The 15,827-nt window shown below is 39.1% G+C and overlaps 1 protein-coding gene across 1 annotated transcript in view; it reads right to left on the bottom strand.

The window, feature by feature from the left end:
* Positions 1 to 15,827, bottom strand: part of KCNH7 (potassium voltage-gated channel subfamily H member 7) — a 353,071-nt gene that overhangs the window by 96,183 nt on the left and 241,061 nt on the right. The window contains exons 4-6 of the mRNA XM_075001165.1: positions 12,243 to 12,667; positions 6,240 to 6,260; positions 2,685 to 2,899 (exon numbers count right to left, since the gene is read on the bottom strand). Of these exons, the coding sequence (XP_074857266.1) occupies positions 2,685 to 2,899; positions 6,240 to 6,260; positions 12,243 to 12,667 (661 nt within the window). The remainder of the gene's footprint in view (positions 1 to 2,684; positions 2,900 to 6,239; positions 6,261 to 12,242; positions 12,668 to 15,827) is intronic.

Here is a 15,827-nt window from a genome sequence, read left to right as displayed (position 1 = left end):
CGGAGAAATGCCACTTGTGCCTTTTGAGCCAGCACAGGCTGAATCTGATCTCTTCTAGTAGGTTATAGACATGAAAGCTTGAAATCTAAGGATCATTGTATTTTGTGAGTCTTCAATTTTTTCTTGGCTTTATATTACGCTCATGTTCTCCATGACTGCAACACACTATGGCGAATAAACTCTTTGGATCACTGGAGATATGACCACAAGCCTTTCCATGCAAGAGTTAGATTGTTCCACCAAATAAATACAATAACATTTTATACCCTACAAAATTCAGAAATATTCTGTTGGTATATTTTCAAAGTGGTGCATGCCATCTGTAGCTCTGACTCCCATTATGGGCAGACCCCTCATAATATTTTGACAATTTTTCTCTAACAACCAGTGCAACTCTTTGGGCTGGACTATAAAAAAGAGGGAAAGAAAATGTTAATTTTTAATGGTTGGAATGCTGGATAATTGAAGCCGATGGGTTATAAAACAGGGATTAATCAGGACTTCTACTCTAAGCTAAAATTGAACTCAATTTGATTTTTGTGTATTCTAACACCATTACACTTGCTATTTTAGCTGGGAGTGGAAGTATGAGTCACTGAAATGCTAAAAGAAAGGCTGTTCTAGCAGTTTTTCTGTCTCTCTGATGTCAGCTAGCATAGAAAGCTCACAGGAAAGCAAAGCCTTGTGATATTTCCACATTGAAGAAGCTCTGGTAAGCTTTCAATAAGGATCCAAACTTTTGCATGGCTTATCCATATTGACCATTTGGGACTCCAGAGTTTCATCTATCACTGGTGTTTTAACTCCTGGAGCTGTTTCCTTCAGTCCAGCCAGTATCCAGTGTAACAGCTGATATTCTTATGGCCTTTAACTAACACTGTCCAGCTAAAGTACTCTGATTTTCTAAGTGTGCAATGAAAATTCACTAGAGCTCCCATTAGCTGCTTGTGAGGGCTTAAAAATGAAATCTTATTCCATTTATCTACAATCTACTTGGTTCATCAGTTTGGCACGAGAGCAAATTCATCCTATATTGATTAAATGGCTATAGATCATATTGAAGAATAGATGAAGACCTTTCCATACTCTAGCATCTCTGTATTTGGACCTTTCAGTGTCTTCCTGTGTTCAATATATCCTTAAGTTTGGATAACACCACAACAGCCATTTACAGCACAATTTTATATGTCGGGTATTTTACAGAAGAGACAACACTTTGTGTACTTAGGAAAGTATAGTGCAAGAACACTCTCAGTAAGTGTAGTCTCTTCTGTGAAATATTCTGTAAAAGTGTGAATGGTGTGTATATAGTCTCTCTGTACTATGTATTTCGTGTGCATGTGCATGCAGATACACACTCTTGCTCACATACACACACGCACACACACACAATCAGCATGCAGATCAGTTTGCTGGGGACAAACTGTGATCAGGCCCATGTTTAGTTACAGGAGTGGAGGCGCACAAGAGACTTTCACAGGAACAGTTCCTGTGCCCTCTGGTTCTAGGGAACACAGGGACTACTTATTCCTGATCTCCTCCTACTTCCCCAAGATCATAGGTCAATTCCCACTCTGCACCAAAGGGTATATACACCCCCAAAATAATATTTAATCAAGTTTTGGCGAGATTGTGCCCCCTCCAGGCAAAATCTCTCCAGCCCCACTCCTCCTCCCCTTGGCACATAAGAGGCTATGGTATAACAGCCATTAAGCTGTTAATGTTTGTGCTACAATTTGCTAGACTTTCAGTCTACTGTATACTTTGCTGTTAGGGAATGGCTCATCCTGCACCGGACAGATTTACTTTGTGTATATATATTTCAGTAGGTTAAAATAAATATCCTTCAAAATGGGCCAACTTTGCAGAGTGCTTGGTTACACAACAGGTACCCACTGCTGGCAGAAGTTATCACAAGCATACACACATGCTAACAAACAAAAGGCACCAGTATATATGTGTATGTATGCAGATGGAAACTATGTTTGGAAAAGCAGTGGATAACAGAGACTATGTTTGCTTTGGCCCAAATCGGAAAAATGAACTCCAAGGGCCTTCATATCTCATTTTGATGGCTCTTTTTGCATATATATGTGTGAAAAAGTGACCCACAGAGAAAGGTACTATGAAAAAAATAAGGAACTGGAACATAAATTAGTGGGCACTTACTTATGCCATCAATAGCAGTAGCATAATCACATATAATTTACCACACTATTATACTTTGCATTGGCCAGCAATTCAGAGAGGTGGCTGGAGAAACGGAATTTATTATGAGAAGCTACACAAAATAAGTCACATGTTGATAGAGCTGGCACTGCCAGGAATTGCTGATGTAGAGTCATTGTGGATATTGGGCAGCAATAAAGTAAGTGCTCAGCCACAATCAATAAAAGACTATATCCCACCACAATTTTTACTCTTTAGCCCATTTTGGAGTATAATGTGATATTTTAGGAGAAGCTTAACAATAACAACACAACTATGCCTTTTATAAATGGTATGGATAATAACTGAGTTAGAAACCAGAAACAGTGATAAAGCAAAATGCTTTGGAAACATCCCAATCATTCAAGATGAACAAGGTTTCAGAATAAACAATGTGGAAAATGAATTGAATAGTATTAAAACATATAATAGGAGTTCAGAGACTAAAAAGTTCTGGATTGTAAACTGGATCCTACCTGGGTAACCTTTTCTGTTACATTGTGCGTTCGATCTTTCACCTTGGGTGCAATAATTGTTTTCTCTGAAGAAGGAGGCGATGAAGATTTTTTTTCACTTTTGATATCTGAAAAGTTCAGGGTGAGTTGAGGAATTTTGTTGATGGTGCTATATTTGTTGAGGTTAGAATCCGATGTGGATCCCAAGAGACTTGACTTGATATGATTGAAAGGCCCTAAAAATTGAAAAGCATACTTAATATTTGACAAATGGAGAGAACTAAAGAAGATGTCCATGAATTTGCTTTTGGATGGGCACACACAGTTCCCTTTGTCCACTACCTACGGTACTGCACATAAAGTGAACAGAAAGACCATGTAAATGGATGCTACATACATATAACCCTAAAAATTCCAAACCACTAAGATTGCTACTCACTATATAGTTGGAAATATAGTGTCCTTACTTTACATGTAAGAGTGAAAGAAGGGTGCAGGAACTGATTTTATATGGGGATGGCTGTTCTGCCTGGGAGTTCAAGAACTTTAGTCTTCAGCCTTGTGACTCACTGGACGGCCAAGTCACAAGGCTATTTTGCAATTACTGGGTAAACACCTGTGTTGTTTATATCTGTAAAGTGATAAATTATAAGAGCCAAAACTATTTGGTAAGTTGAGTAATATTATTTGAATAGCTATCCTTTCTTCAAATCCTGCTGATTAAATCATTTCAGATATTTTAGACAACAGTCAGTTAGCTTCATGAAAATATGATTTAAAATTATCTGACATCCATCTGCAAAATAATTATAGTGAAGATGGAGAAATGGTAGTTATTTTAATGCAAAAAGTTAATGGGGTTTCACTAAAAATGATGTTTAACTACCTCATTGCCGTATTTTATTACCTGCACCTCTCTTCATCCACTTAGTTTAATAAATCAGTGATGGCAGCTAGGTCCCTTAGCCTGATGCATCTATTGGCATATTAATACCTGATGTGTCTTTATTTGCATATAGATTGTAAATCTCTTTTTTAATTCATCTGACCAGCCTTATAATAGGGAGACAAAGTGGTACTAGTTTTCAATCAGTACTCTTATTCTGATGTTTTTTTTATTGAAGGCCATTCCATAGAAGACCAATTTACTATTATTGTATTCTTGATAGAGTGTGTTTTAGTTATGTAATTTGTCTTTTGGTCATTTGGCCAATGTTATAACCTGCTCTACTTCTGTACTGCTTCAGGCTCAGGTGGCAATGGTCCTGTGTACGGAGGTTCTAAATAAAATTGGATTCATAACTGGTTCTATGAAACAATTTTAAATATATGCAGTTAGTTAAATTCCTCCATGATACAGCTCTACTAGAGCCAAAACAAATATACTTGGGATGAGTTTGATCTGACATACCATATTATAATACTACTAAAATAATTTTAGAGCTGTTGATTGAACATTAACGCCTGGTCTACTTTTTTTTGTTTTTTTAGGCACCCTACAATGGCCCCAAACCTGAGATCTTTACTGAATTTTTATTCAAACATTACTCAGACAAAGCTCATATTGACTTCTGCTGACTAAGGGGGCTTAGGATGTAACTCCTATGAATATTAAAACCCCTTATAACTGTGCACTACTTTTTAAAAAGTATTGTTACAATTGTCATTCTCTGTGAATTATTTGGGAGAAATGGGATTTCCTATCACATTCCATATACCTTCCAGAGTCTTGTGTTATTTTAGTAAGATTCACCATAGTTGTTAACAACAACTACAACTCAAACACTTCATGAAATGGATGTCTATTAAAGGTAGTGCTTTACAATACAGCACCGAGGCATTGAATCTACATAGCTGATTGTTACTCTACACTTTTCAAATAAAAAGCATACAGTAGTTTTGTAAAGAGAGGAATGGGACTGGAGAACTTCAAAGAAGTCTAGATTTCAAATTAATTAATACTCTCTGGAAAACGGCATTATTTCTTTGACTAGTTCTTTGATTAGTGGTTTACAAGAGATTTAGTGAGTCACTCTCTACTGTATGTTTTACAGGGCCTAGGATATAACTATACCTGTTTCATTTGCACAGTAGACTAAAATCTTGGTTTTTTCCTTTGTCTTCAGAAAAGTTATTTCAAGGTTTAAAATATGTTCGTGAAAATGAGTTAATAATGTTACTTCGTGAAAGGACATTAGTGGGTTAATCCCATATGTCTGGTTTGCAACGACTGAAAACAATTCCCAACTATGAGTTGCCCTGTATTCATTTCCTAGTAGACAGATGTCCATACCAGGGAGAAGAAAAAAACAAAAGAAAAAAAAATACCAACACAACTGACACTAATTGGCCCCTTGTTGACAGTTTCAGCAGAGAGGCCAGGGATTGAATAAACATGGAGAATGAAATAGACCTCCCCCCACCCCAAGGGAAATCCTAGTTCAGGTGTGAGGTGTTGCACTATCACTCCTTGTGCTGTGCCTGTTCTGTAGATTAATTGAGGACTTCATTCTCCTGTGATGTCAATCCATCATATTTTACCAGCAATGAGTTCACTTACAAAACTTGTTTTATGGAAAACAAGACACTGCACTATATCAAAACTCTACTGACATACACAAGAAGCAAATGTAGTGACTTTGTAGTCCACTGGTGATGAACTGCTTACAGAGTTTAGCTCATGCACTACATGCAGTTTAGTAAGGAGACATATTACCAGGTACACAAACTTTTTCAGCATGCATGAAATCATGAACCAAACAGTTCCCAAATTTAGCTACAAATATTGCAATTGAATTCAGTTTTCTGATGCATTTTTCAAAAAGTGTTTTGGAATTAAGTTCAAATGGCATATAAAAAGACACAGCACAACCACCTTTTCCTGTCATTGTTTTGGTGAACAGCAATTATTTATAAATATTAGGGTACACGATTAAGCATTGTTTCAATGTGAAACTGGCAATGAAGTTCATGCATGCCTATCTGAATACTACAGTAAGCTTGAAACCATACCCCCTGCCATCCAGGAGCGTGAAACTAGTTTTAAGGAGACAAAAGAGGAATAAATGAAGAGACTGCCACATGGGTCCTGGTTATTGTTTAATGTTCTTTCCTTCTAATGTTCTTTTACTTGTAAGTTGGTAACTGAACTAGAACAAAATGCCTCCAAACTATTGATTGTTCATTAAGGATCTATTTCTACACTAATTTTCTAGAAAAAATTCCCAGTGGCTTCAATAACATTTTTGCCCATTTAAAGACGGCAGCACTAAATTAGATAAATCTTTCTCTCTGTCTCTCTCTCTTTTTATTAACAAGCATTTAAGAAGAATGAGCATGGTTATTATTTAACCATTCCCTCACTTCTTCCAATGAGCGGAAGCTAATGCAGTGGCTATAGTGGGGGGACTATTTCTGTCTCCAACAAACTAAAAGCTAATTTCAGTAATGCACCTGGCCCTGTAGAGGCCAGCATGAGAATGTTGCATTTGTACATTTCATACAGCAGGCAAATTAACATGCCAAAGAGCATGGCAGCTGAAGAGCTGGGAGGTACCTTTTATACCCATACATTACCTTTTACATTGCGACCATTGTCTGGTTTTCAGCATAATAAGAGTAAAGAAGAAAAGAGAAAAGGAGAAAACTAAAATCTACATCAGAGAATACACAAATATATTGGTTAAACTATATATTTGATTGGAATTACTGTTATTTTGCATCAATATGACTTCCAATTAAGATGAAATCATGTTGAAAATTCATTATGATCAACAACCTTTAAATCACATGAGGTAGACCCTCTGCTGTTATAAACGATCATAGTTCCATCATTGAACTGTGACAATTTATAACAGTGAAAAATCACTACCATGTGCCTTGTCTCAGTAGCAAAAGACTACTACATTTCCCCCTGGATATGCTGATTTTCAGATTGTTCCTCCAACACTGCAGCTTGAAAAAAATACTATCCTTCCCTGAAGGGGCAAAATAATAAATTATAATTAAATAGACACCAGAAGGACAGATTTGCAAAGGTATTTAGGATCTAAGGTTGCAGCTAGGCACAACGGGTAGGATTCACAGGTGTAACATAGGCATCCAGTTGCCTCTTCTGGTGCCTGAATCCAACATTTGGGTACTACCAGCATTCACGAAATCTGTGCTCAGCTGCTGCTTAACCCTGCAGGTGCCTAAAATCTCTAGACACTCAAGTTTCCATCATTACAGTTCCTGAGGCACCTAAGCTTTGGCAGTGGGACAGGCACACAGCTTTCTCAGTCCTTATGGAACCAAACGTCTAGGGACCTCATTCATGCCTAAGCACCAGGAGGATTCAAAAATTGCCTCTTGGGCCTGATACAGTACGCGTGATCCAGGCATGCCTAAATCCACATGAGACAGCCAGCGGTTGCGGTGCTTGTGCTTCTTTCTTTCCCTGCCCTGTTGAAACTTCTATCCCACTGGCTAGATGTGAGAGATGTAAGAGGCATGTGAATGACCCTGCTCCAATGAATATGTAATTATTTGTACACATTGCAACAGCTTCAAAAGACGAGAGATTCTATTCTATAACCCATTGGTTAGGGCGTGATCCTGCAAGGTGGGAAACCTGACTTCAAGTCCTTGCTACAAATCAGGCACAAGGGGAATTAAACCTTGGTTTTCTATGTCCTAGGTGACAGCTTTAACCACTGGGCTTTGTGCAAGAAGACAACAGCATCTCCTCCTCTTTTCTTGACAAAAGACTGACCTGGCTTAGTTGTCTTGTTCCAGGAGAAGGTCTGAGACTGAGTCCCAAGTGGAGGCATGGGCCTGCCTCTGGCCAACACTTAGGCTCTTCAGGAACTTTGGGTGGTGGTGCTTTGACCTCACTCCTTGTCACATCTTTTCCTGGTGCCTAGATTTTTTGGGGGGTGCGGGGGGGAGTCTGTGCAGCATTTTTGGTTATATTGAATCCTACTCTTAGGCACCTAATTCACCCCGGCATTGTACAGGAACCTGACTCCTTCCCCAAGATGTGGAGCATTGTACTAAGTTTCCCTTGCAAATTCCATTTAACTCCAACTGATTTCAAAGGGAATTTGTCAGCCAGCAGCTTTGAAAATTCCCTTGGGAGTCTAGGTGCCTAACTCAGCTTTTTCTAGATACCTAAAATCTAGGCACTGCAATGCTCAGCCGCACAATACCCATATCCCTTCATAGATCTGGGTCATCTGCAAGTAAAACTGGATGAGGCCATCAGCCTGTGGTCCAGCTTCATTCAGCCACAGGAGCTGCCCAAAGGGGTAGAAAACTACCAAGACAGACATCTGAAAGGAAGGCTGGCTTTACAGAACCTGCTTTTGTTCCCTGGATATATGTAGCACACTTGGCTTGTAGTGAAGTGCACTCAAATGAATTTGGAAGGCCACATTGCCACTTATTTTACTGAGTCACCTTTCAGCACAAAATTGCATTTTACAAGTTGACAACTGCATCTTCAATATTTCGACATATCAACTGATGGGTAGCTGTACTACAAGAAACACTCAATGACCCTTACATTATCTTGTAAACAAATATGAACCCAGCTGAATTAGTTCAGCTACCTGAAACTAAATTACTATACTCTGTTCCACTAGAATCCTCTTCAACAGCTCCACTATTTTTTTTTTCAGATTGAGGAAATGTAAAGAAATGGTTGTAAATTTGAAAGCTACATTTCAATTTCAGTCAGGTTTTCCACGTAAAATTCTTAATTATTAAGGATCTATAAACACACACTATAGTGAACAGCATATATGAGCCTTGCTTGGCTTCCAGACATTTTGTTTGATTAGAATCACAGTTTTTGTCCTTGTATGACTGCAGATTACTTTTATTTATGATTTTTGGGCACCAAAGTCCCATTTTTAGGTATCATTGCTATCCATGAAATTCCCAGTTGGGTGTCACCTTACTGGTAGGTGCCTATGTTTTTGTCATTGGACATGTGCATTGCAGCCTCACTCCAGGCCCACAAAGGCCTGTTTCCTGTCTAATTCTCAAAGAGATTCACAAACCTGGGAAGACAGGTGTTATTGCCACTAAGTCTCATGCAGGAGCCTGGTCCCACAAGCATGCTCAGAGACTGTTTTTTGGACTGGGTCTCTCAGGCAAATTCATACCAAACAACAGCAGGAAGTTCTCCTTTGTAATCTTAAGCCTGGTGGGTAAAGTACTCACCCTTGATGTGAGAGACCCCAAATTCAAGTATTCCCTTCTTTTAAATAATGAAAGGGGATTAACAGAAATTTGCTACTGCCCCAGAGAATTCCCTAACCAACAGGCTATAGAGTCATTCTAACCCCTTCACTTGCTTAGTTAATATTTAATTATTCACTTATTTAATTAAAAAAGCAGTCAAGTAGCACTTTAAAGACTAACAAAATAATTTATTAGGTGAGCTTTTGTGGGACAGACCCACTTCTTCAGATCATAGCCATGAAGAAGTGGGTCTGTCCCACAAAAGCTCACCTAATAATTATATTGTTAGTCTTTAAAGTGCTACTTGACAGCTTTTTTGTTTTGATAGTATATAGACTAGCATGGGTTTCTCTCTGTTACTATTATTTAATTAAGTGGAACAACATCAGCAGAAGAGACTGAGGGAGCCCTTTGTCGACTATGTCACAGCACAGTGATCAGGGCACTCACCTGAGGGGTGGGAGATCCCTACAAATTTTCTCTCTCCTGCTGTGTGTGCGGGGGAGGGGGGACTTAACCAAATGTCACCTGCATAACAGTCCTATTCACCAGGCTGAAAGTTGTAAAGGAAAGTTATTTTGGGTCCCATGTGCCACTTTGGCTCCTATAGAGGCTCCTGCACTGAGCTCCAGAGGGCCTAGGCTGATGTTTACATATAAATAGCTGTGAATTGATGGCAAATGCTGTTGATGACATTAAATTAAACAGATGGCATTTATTTAATGTAGGAGAAGTAAGTAGAAAGAAGAATGGAAACATCCTGTTAATCTCATTTATTAATCCCACTGCATGGTTCAGAGCTTTACGTTCTCAGGTGGTGCACATAAAACCAAGGACAGCCAACTTGGGACCTCTGGAACTTAGTGCAGTAGCCTCTACAGTTAGAGCTAAAAGCTATCAGTCTGTCAGATAAGGCTGTAGAGAAGACTCGTTCCCTCTCTCTGTGTAAGTGGTCTAGCTGCCACTACATGGGACAGTGAACTAGTAGGTGTGTGTGTTCCACACCAAAGCAGCGTTTTCTTCCTGAAGAACTGCTAGGATTCACAGAAGTGGGGAAAAGCTTGAGGTTGTCAAGGTTTGTGGTCAAGGAGAAGGAGACTAGTTGAAAGTCTTTGAAATTGAAAATGCATTTTTATAGTCAGTTTAATGTACCTACACACAGCATTGTCCATAACATTGGAAACTTCCTAAGCTGAGCGTATAAAAGTTTCCATATTAGTTAGTAGTTGGAATTGAAAATTACATACACCCATGCAAAAGAATATCAATGTCATTGAAAACTTTATGCATAGATCTTAGTGTTTTGAATGCAAATACATTTTCTATTTTCCCAAACTTCTGTTTCTCCAAGATCTTCTGGCTGCAGGTCTCCCATGCTTCCTCTTTCCTGGCACTGGAAAGCACAGAGTCCACTCCCCAAAGACTGTCTCAGTGACTAGGAGTGTCTAGTTCAGAAGGACAGGAGGAAAGGCCTATGGAAAATTCTTCTGGTTGGAAGGGAACTTGTACAGTACAAAATGTTAAAGGCCTGAAATGAATGCTCATTTATTCCAGGATAGGAGGAAAGGTCCTTTCATGGATCGGGAATTGGTTAAAAGACAGAAAACAAAGGGTGGGAATAAATGGTAAATTTTCACAATGGAGGAGGGTAACTAGTGGTGTTCCCCAGGGGTCAGTCCTGGGACCGATCCTGTTCAACTTGTTCATCAATGATCTAGAAAATGAGGTAAGCAGTGAGGTGGCAAAGTTTGCAGATGACACCAAGTTGTTCAGGACAGTCAAAAGCAAAAGGGATTGTGAAGAACTACAAAAAGATCTCAGCAAACTGAGTGATTGGGCAGCAAAATGGCAAATTAAATTTAATGTGGGTAAGTGTAAGGTAATGCATGTTGGAAAAAATAACCCAAATTACACGTACTACATGATGGGGTCAAATTTAGCTACGACAGATCAGGAAAGGGATCTTGGAGTTACAGTGGATAGTTCTCTGAAAACATCCACGCAGTGTGCAGCGGCAGTTAGTAAGGCAAATAGGATGTTAGGAATTATTAAAAAAGGGATCGATAATAAGACAAAAGATATCATACTTCCCCTATATAAAATTATGGTACGCCCACATCTCGAGTACTGCGTGCAGATGTGGTCTCCTCACCTCAAAAAAGATATATTGGCATTAGAAAAGGTTCAGAAAAGGGCGACTAAGATGATTAGGGGCTTGGAAAGGGTCCCATATGGGGAGAGGCTAGAGAGACTGGGACTTTTCAGTTTGGAAAAAAGGCGACTGAGGGGCGATATGATAGAGGTATATAAAATCATGAATGGTGTGGAGAAAGTGAATATAGAAAAATTATTTACCTTTTCCCATAATACAAGAACTAGGGGACACCAAATGAAATTGATGGGTAGTAGGTTCAAAACTAATAAAAGGAAATTTTTCTTCACACAGCGCACAGTCAACCTGTGGAACTCCTTGCCCGAGGAGGCTGTGAAGGCCAGGACTCTATTAGGGTTTAAAAAAGAGCTTGATAAATTTTTGCAGGTTAGGTCCATAAATGGCTATTAGCCAGGGATAAAGTATGGTGCCCTTGCCTTCAGAACAAGGGCAGGAGATGGATGGCAGGAGATAAATCACTTGATCATTGTCTTCTGTTCTCCTTCTCTGGGGCACCTGGCATTGGCCACCGTCGGCAGATGGGATGCTGGGCTCGATGGACCTTTGGTCTGACCCAGTATGGCCATTCTTATGTTCTTATGTTCTTATGTTCAGTTTCACACTGGTGTAATTTGATTGAGTTCAATGGAGTTACTGCTGACATGTATCAGTGTCAGCAACCTCCCTGTCCCCCATTGACACTGGACTGTTATGACAATACTATAGATGTGTCAAGGGCTGCAACAAAAATTGCATGACGTCACACTGCATTATCTGAGAAATAGCATTTCATATAATTAAATCCCTATTGTAATGTATGTGACTGAAAAGGGTAGCATTAAGGTTACACATGCAATTATACTTAGGTCATTTCCTGGCTTGTAAATGTTTACTGCAGTTTTGCAACAATTGACTTTGAGTTTGCCACACTTCTAAAGCCCAGTGATCAGGACACTCACCTTCCAATCAGGGCACAATGCACACTTTTGTTAAGAAGTAAGATGTAAGCTATCACAGCAGGAGAAAGCTATTGCTTAATACAAAGAAGGTGAGAAGACTAGAGCCTTACTGATGCTGTAGTATCACGTATAATGGAATTTGTAAAATTTCTTCTAAGTTTTCAGAAGCAAGGATAACTTTAACACCAATGAAATAATCTGTCTCCAGGTATATTGCAGAATATTACTTTTCAAACCTACCTTCACTTGCATGACGGTCCCTAAAAACGTTTTTGGGATGGACGTTAAATCCTTCTATATCATGTACTGAGGATGCTCTTCTTATGCTACAAATGCTTTCCTTTGATCTGGAATGAGTTAGTGGTGTACTTGTCTGCAGTGTGTCTGGGTATAGTCGGTCCCATTGCCGTTTAGGTGATGAATGGTCAAGAGGTCCTGATATATTAACCAAAGGAGAACATTTGCTGGGCTGTATTAGTGCTTTTGTGTCATCCACTTCAGAAGGGCTGCAGCTTTCTTTTGTGGGAGATTTAAAGCGCTTCATAGCCACTGAGTCATCACTGTGCTTAGATGAATCTACTACAACTACATCAGGGTCTTCCTGCGGTAAGGACTGCTTTCTATATGTTAAGAGCCTTAGTCCAGGTAACTTGAATCCAAAAAGTCTGCCTAGAGATAAATGAAATAAAAAAAAAAGATTACTCACTAAAGTTAGTTACTCGTGACAAAAATCTTTGTTCTTTCACAATGCCAGTACAGTGTATAGAAACACCAGTCGTAAGTAATCTGTTAAGACAAATCTAATAGTGCATTCTAAACTATTATGTACAAGTAATGTTGCTTTAGTTATCGTTAGACAGGATTGTGCCTCAGTTGAGCACAAGCTACTGTACTCTGTGGGAAACCTCCATGTATATCCAATGTACTGTACACATAAAAATCTCCATTACATAAGAGAGAAATGTGATGTAGACAGCTGCTGGAGATGCCAATTTTCATGTGTGCAGCCAGGATTCAATAACAGTACATCATATAAGCTGTTTTGAAAGCCTTCTTATATCTTCCCCTAACAAATTATGAATATATGAGTAAACTACTCACAGTTTAATATTAGTGAAGTACATAAAATCATTTAAAGGGTTTTTAATGCACATGAAATCGAAATACAAAGCAGTTTATAATTCATTTTTGCTGGTTTACTACACTAAGGGTCAAATAATTATTATAATACTTTTTCATTAATTACATTGTACTCCTTTAAAATACCATTCATAAGATTTCCTTGCATTAGATAATGTTAAAGGCTTTTTGCTGGCATGCTCTATCTGAATCATATTCATGCTGGTGCAGATGGCCTTTTCTGCTTCACTAGGTTAATATGACCATGTTAGACTGCATTACTGATTTAGCTGTTTGACTGTAGTTCAGCTGGAAAGAATACATAGTGAGAATTTTGCCCATTGTTAAGACTGTCAGCCATGAAAAAGACATGAATAGCTCTCTGTTATTCTTCCTTAAACTGAAATAAATTCTCTGGAAGTTAAAGTCCCCATTTTCTGCTTTTTAACTACAATATCCCTTAAAATGGGAGGACTGTGGCTCAGGGTCAAAATATGGACAATAAGTCTTAAAATATGCTGTGTTGGTTATAAAAAAGCCAGATACCTTCTGCGGTAGTGTAGCTGAGGCTAGCAGAAAACCCATCCATAATTTGTCTGAGCAGCACAGCACATTCTCATTCTGCGCAATAATATAACATAGCCCTAGGCAAACATTGCCATAGGCCAAAAGTCCCAATGTAGACAAAAGTGTCAATGGGAGTTTTCCCTACATAAAGACTACAGGATCATGTACATTTTTTCTTTTTTCGTAAGTCAGGGAGCCTCTGTTTTAAATATGTATGCCGACTATGGTAATTTTGCTTAGGTTATGTCTATACTGGAACTTGTGTTGGTAAAACTTTTGTTGAACAGGGGTATGACTGACTCCCTCTCCTGACTGGAAAACTTTCTCTGACAAAAGCACTGGTGTGAACCTAAGAAAAAGCTCACAGAGTAGGTCTACACAGCATAGTTATTTCGAAATAACAGCCATTAATATACTAGCATCTACACAACACAACTGCTATTTTGAAGTAATTTCAAAATAGTGGTTAACTTCTTTCAAAATTGGTGAACCTCGCTGCACAAGGAATAGCGCTTATTTTCAAATAGCTATTTTCAAATAGGTACTGTTCAGACACAGGGGCTGCATCTACAGTACATTCCCCTTTCCAAGGGGGAAGCAAATGCAGCCTATCAGAAATGCAAATGAGGCACTGATTTGCATATGACACGACTCATTTCCATAATGGCAGCCACTTGCTGTTCCGGAGCTGCTGTTTTTGGAAAAAACACAAGCAGTGTAGACAGGGTTCATTTGAAAAAAAGAAACCCATTTTCGAAAGAACCCTTCTTCCTGAAAAATATGAGGAAGAAGTGTGCTTTCAAAAGCAATGTTTTCTTTTGAATGAACCCTGTCTACACTGCTTGTTTTTTTCCCAAAAACAGCACTTCTAGAACAGCGAGTGGCTGCTGTTATGCAAATGAGGCACATATATGTATATCAGTGCCTCACTTGCATTTTCAGTCAGCCGCATTTGCATTCCCCTTCTAAAAGGGGAATGTAGTGCAGACACAGCAAGGGAATAGAGCCAATTTCAAAATAAGCCATTGTGCATCCAATGACTCTATTTCAAAATAGACTCTAATTTGGAATAGCTATTCTGGAATACCTTATTTCAAAATAAGGCTACTGTGTAGACATACTCATAACGAGGTTTTTCTCCAAACCTCAGACCCCAGTGGCTCCTACAGCTATGGAAGCATGAGAACTGAATCGCTGTAACCCAGACTTTCCCCTCCTCTCCTAGTAAGGTTTCCAGTCACAGTGCAATTTCCTGTCTTGCTGCATATCCTCCCTTTCTGGATTATCTCCCATTAGTGCTTGGGTAATTTCATCAAAGGCTGCTCTGGGCTACAGCCTCAGACACCTGCATGCAGCTCTCCAAGGCATGATGGTAGAAATTTCTCATGCTTTCCAAGCTTCCAAATGCCAGTCCTTAACTGTCCAGAGGTTGTTTGGGATAGACTGAATAACTATTGGTGACGAACCTTCGCTTCATTAGAGAAAAAGATGGGCTCCTGTCTAGCATGGAGGGCAGCTTTCTGTCTTCTGTAGTCCTGGGTTGAAGCTTCATGAGAGAAGCTCCAGCTAGTTAGTGGAGAATCCTAACTAATCTAGTCTCCACACTGGAATTTTCAGATGTGCCTAAGAAGCAGACTTATAGCAGACAAAATGAGTACAACACTGTGTTCAGATCTAGGAAAGGCTGAATTTTCAGCTATCGGACTTGACGAGCATTGGACTGGTTAAAATCATATTTCAGTTGTGATTCAGCAGAAAGGGGAAAGGGCTAACTGTGCTTACAGAGGTGTAGCCTTCCTGGGCCTCTAGCAGGAAACTATAGAAGGCCAACAGGCTCAGGCCTTAGGAGTTGTGTAGAATGCAAACACATGGGGTGGCTGGAGACTTTTTTTTTTCATGTCATGAAAGTGATGGTTGTTAGTGCTACGATTTGAATCTATTGCTCCTGTATCATCTTGCAGCTTTCCAGATGATTCCCCTAGATACTGTCAAAGATGCAAGTTACTGTTAGTAAAGTGGACATTTCAGCAAAAAATGATCTGAACAGGGTTTCCATGGTTACCCCATGCGCCTAAATTACAAGAAATTCCTAAACCTGTCCTACATTATAGTTCTGTATCAATGCAAGGTAATAGCATT

Source organism: Carettochelys insculpta, chromosome 8, assembly GCF_033958435.1.
Source record: "Carettochelys insculpta isolate YL-2023 chromosome 8, ASM3395843v1, whole genome shotgun sequence".
Taxonomy (NCBI): Eukaryota; Metazoa; Chordata; order Testudines; family Carettochelyidae; genus Carettochelys; species Carettochelys insculpta.
The sequence above is the reverse complement of the archived record's forward strand: the minus strand, read 5'-3'. Positions and strand labels throughout refer to the sequence as shown.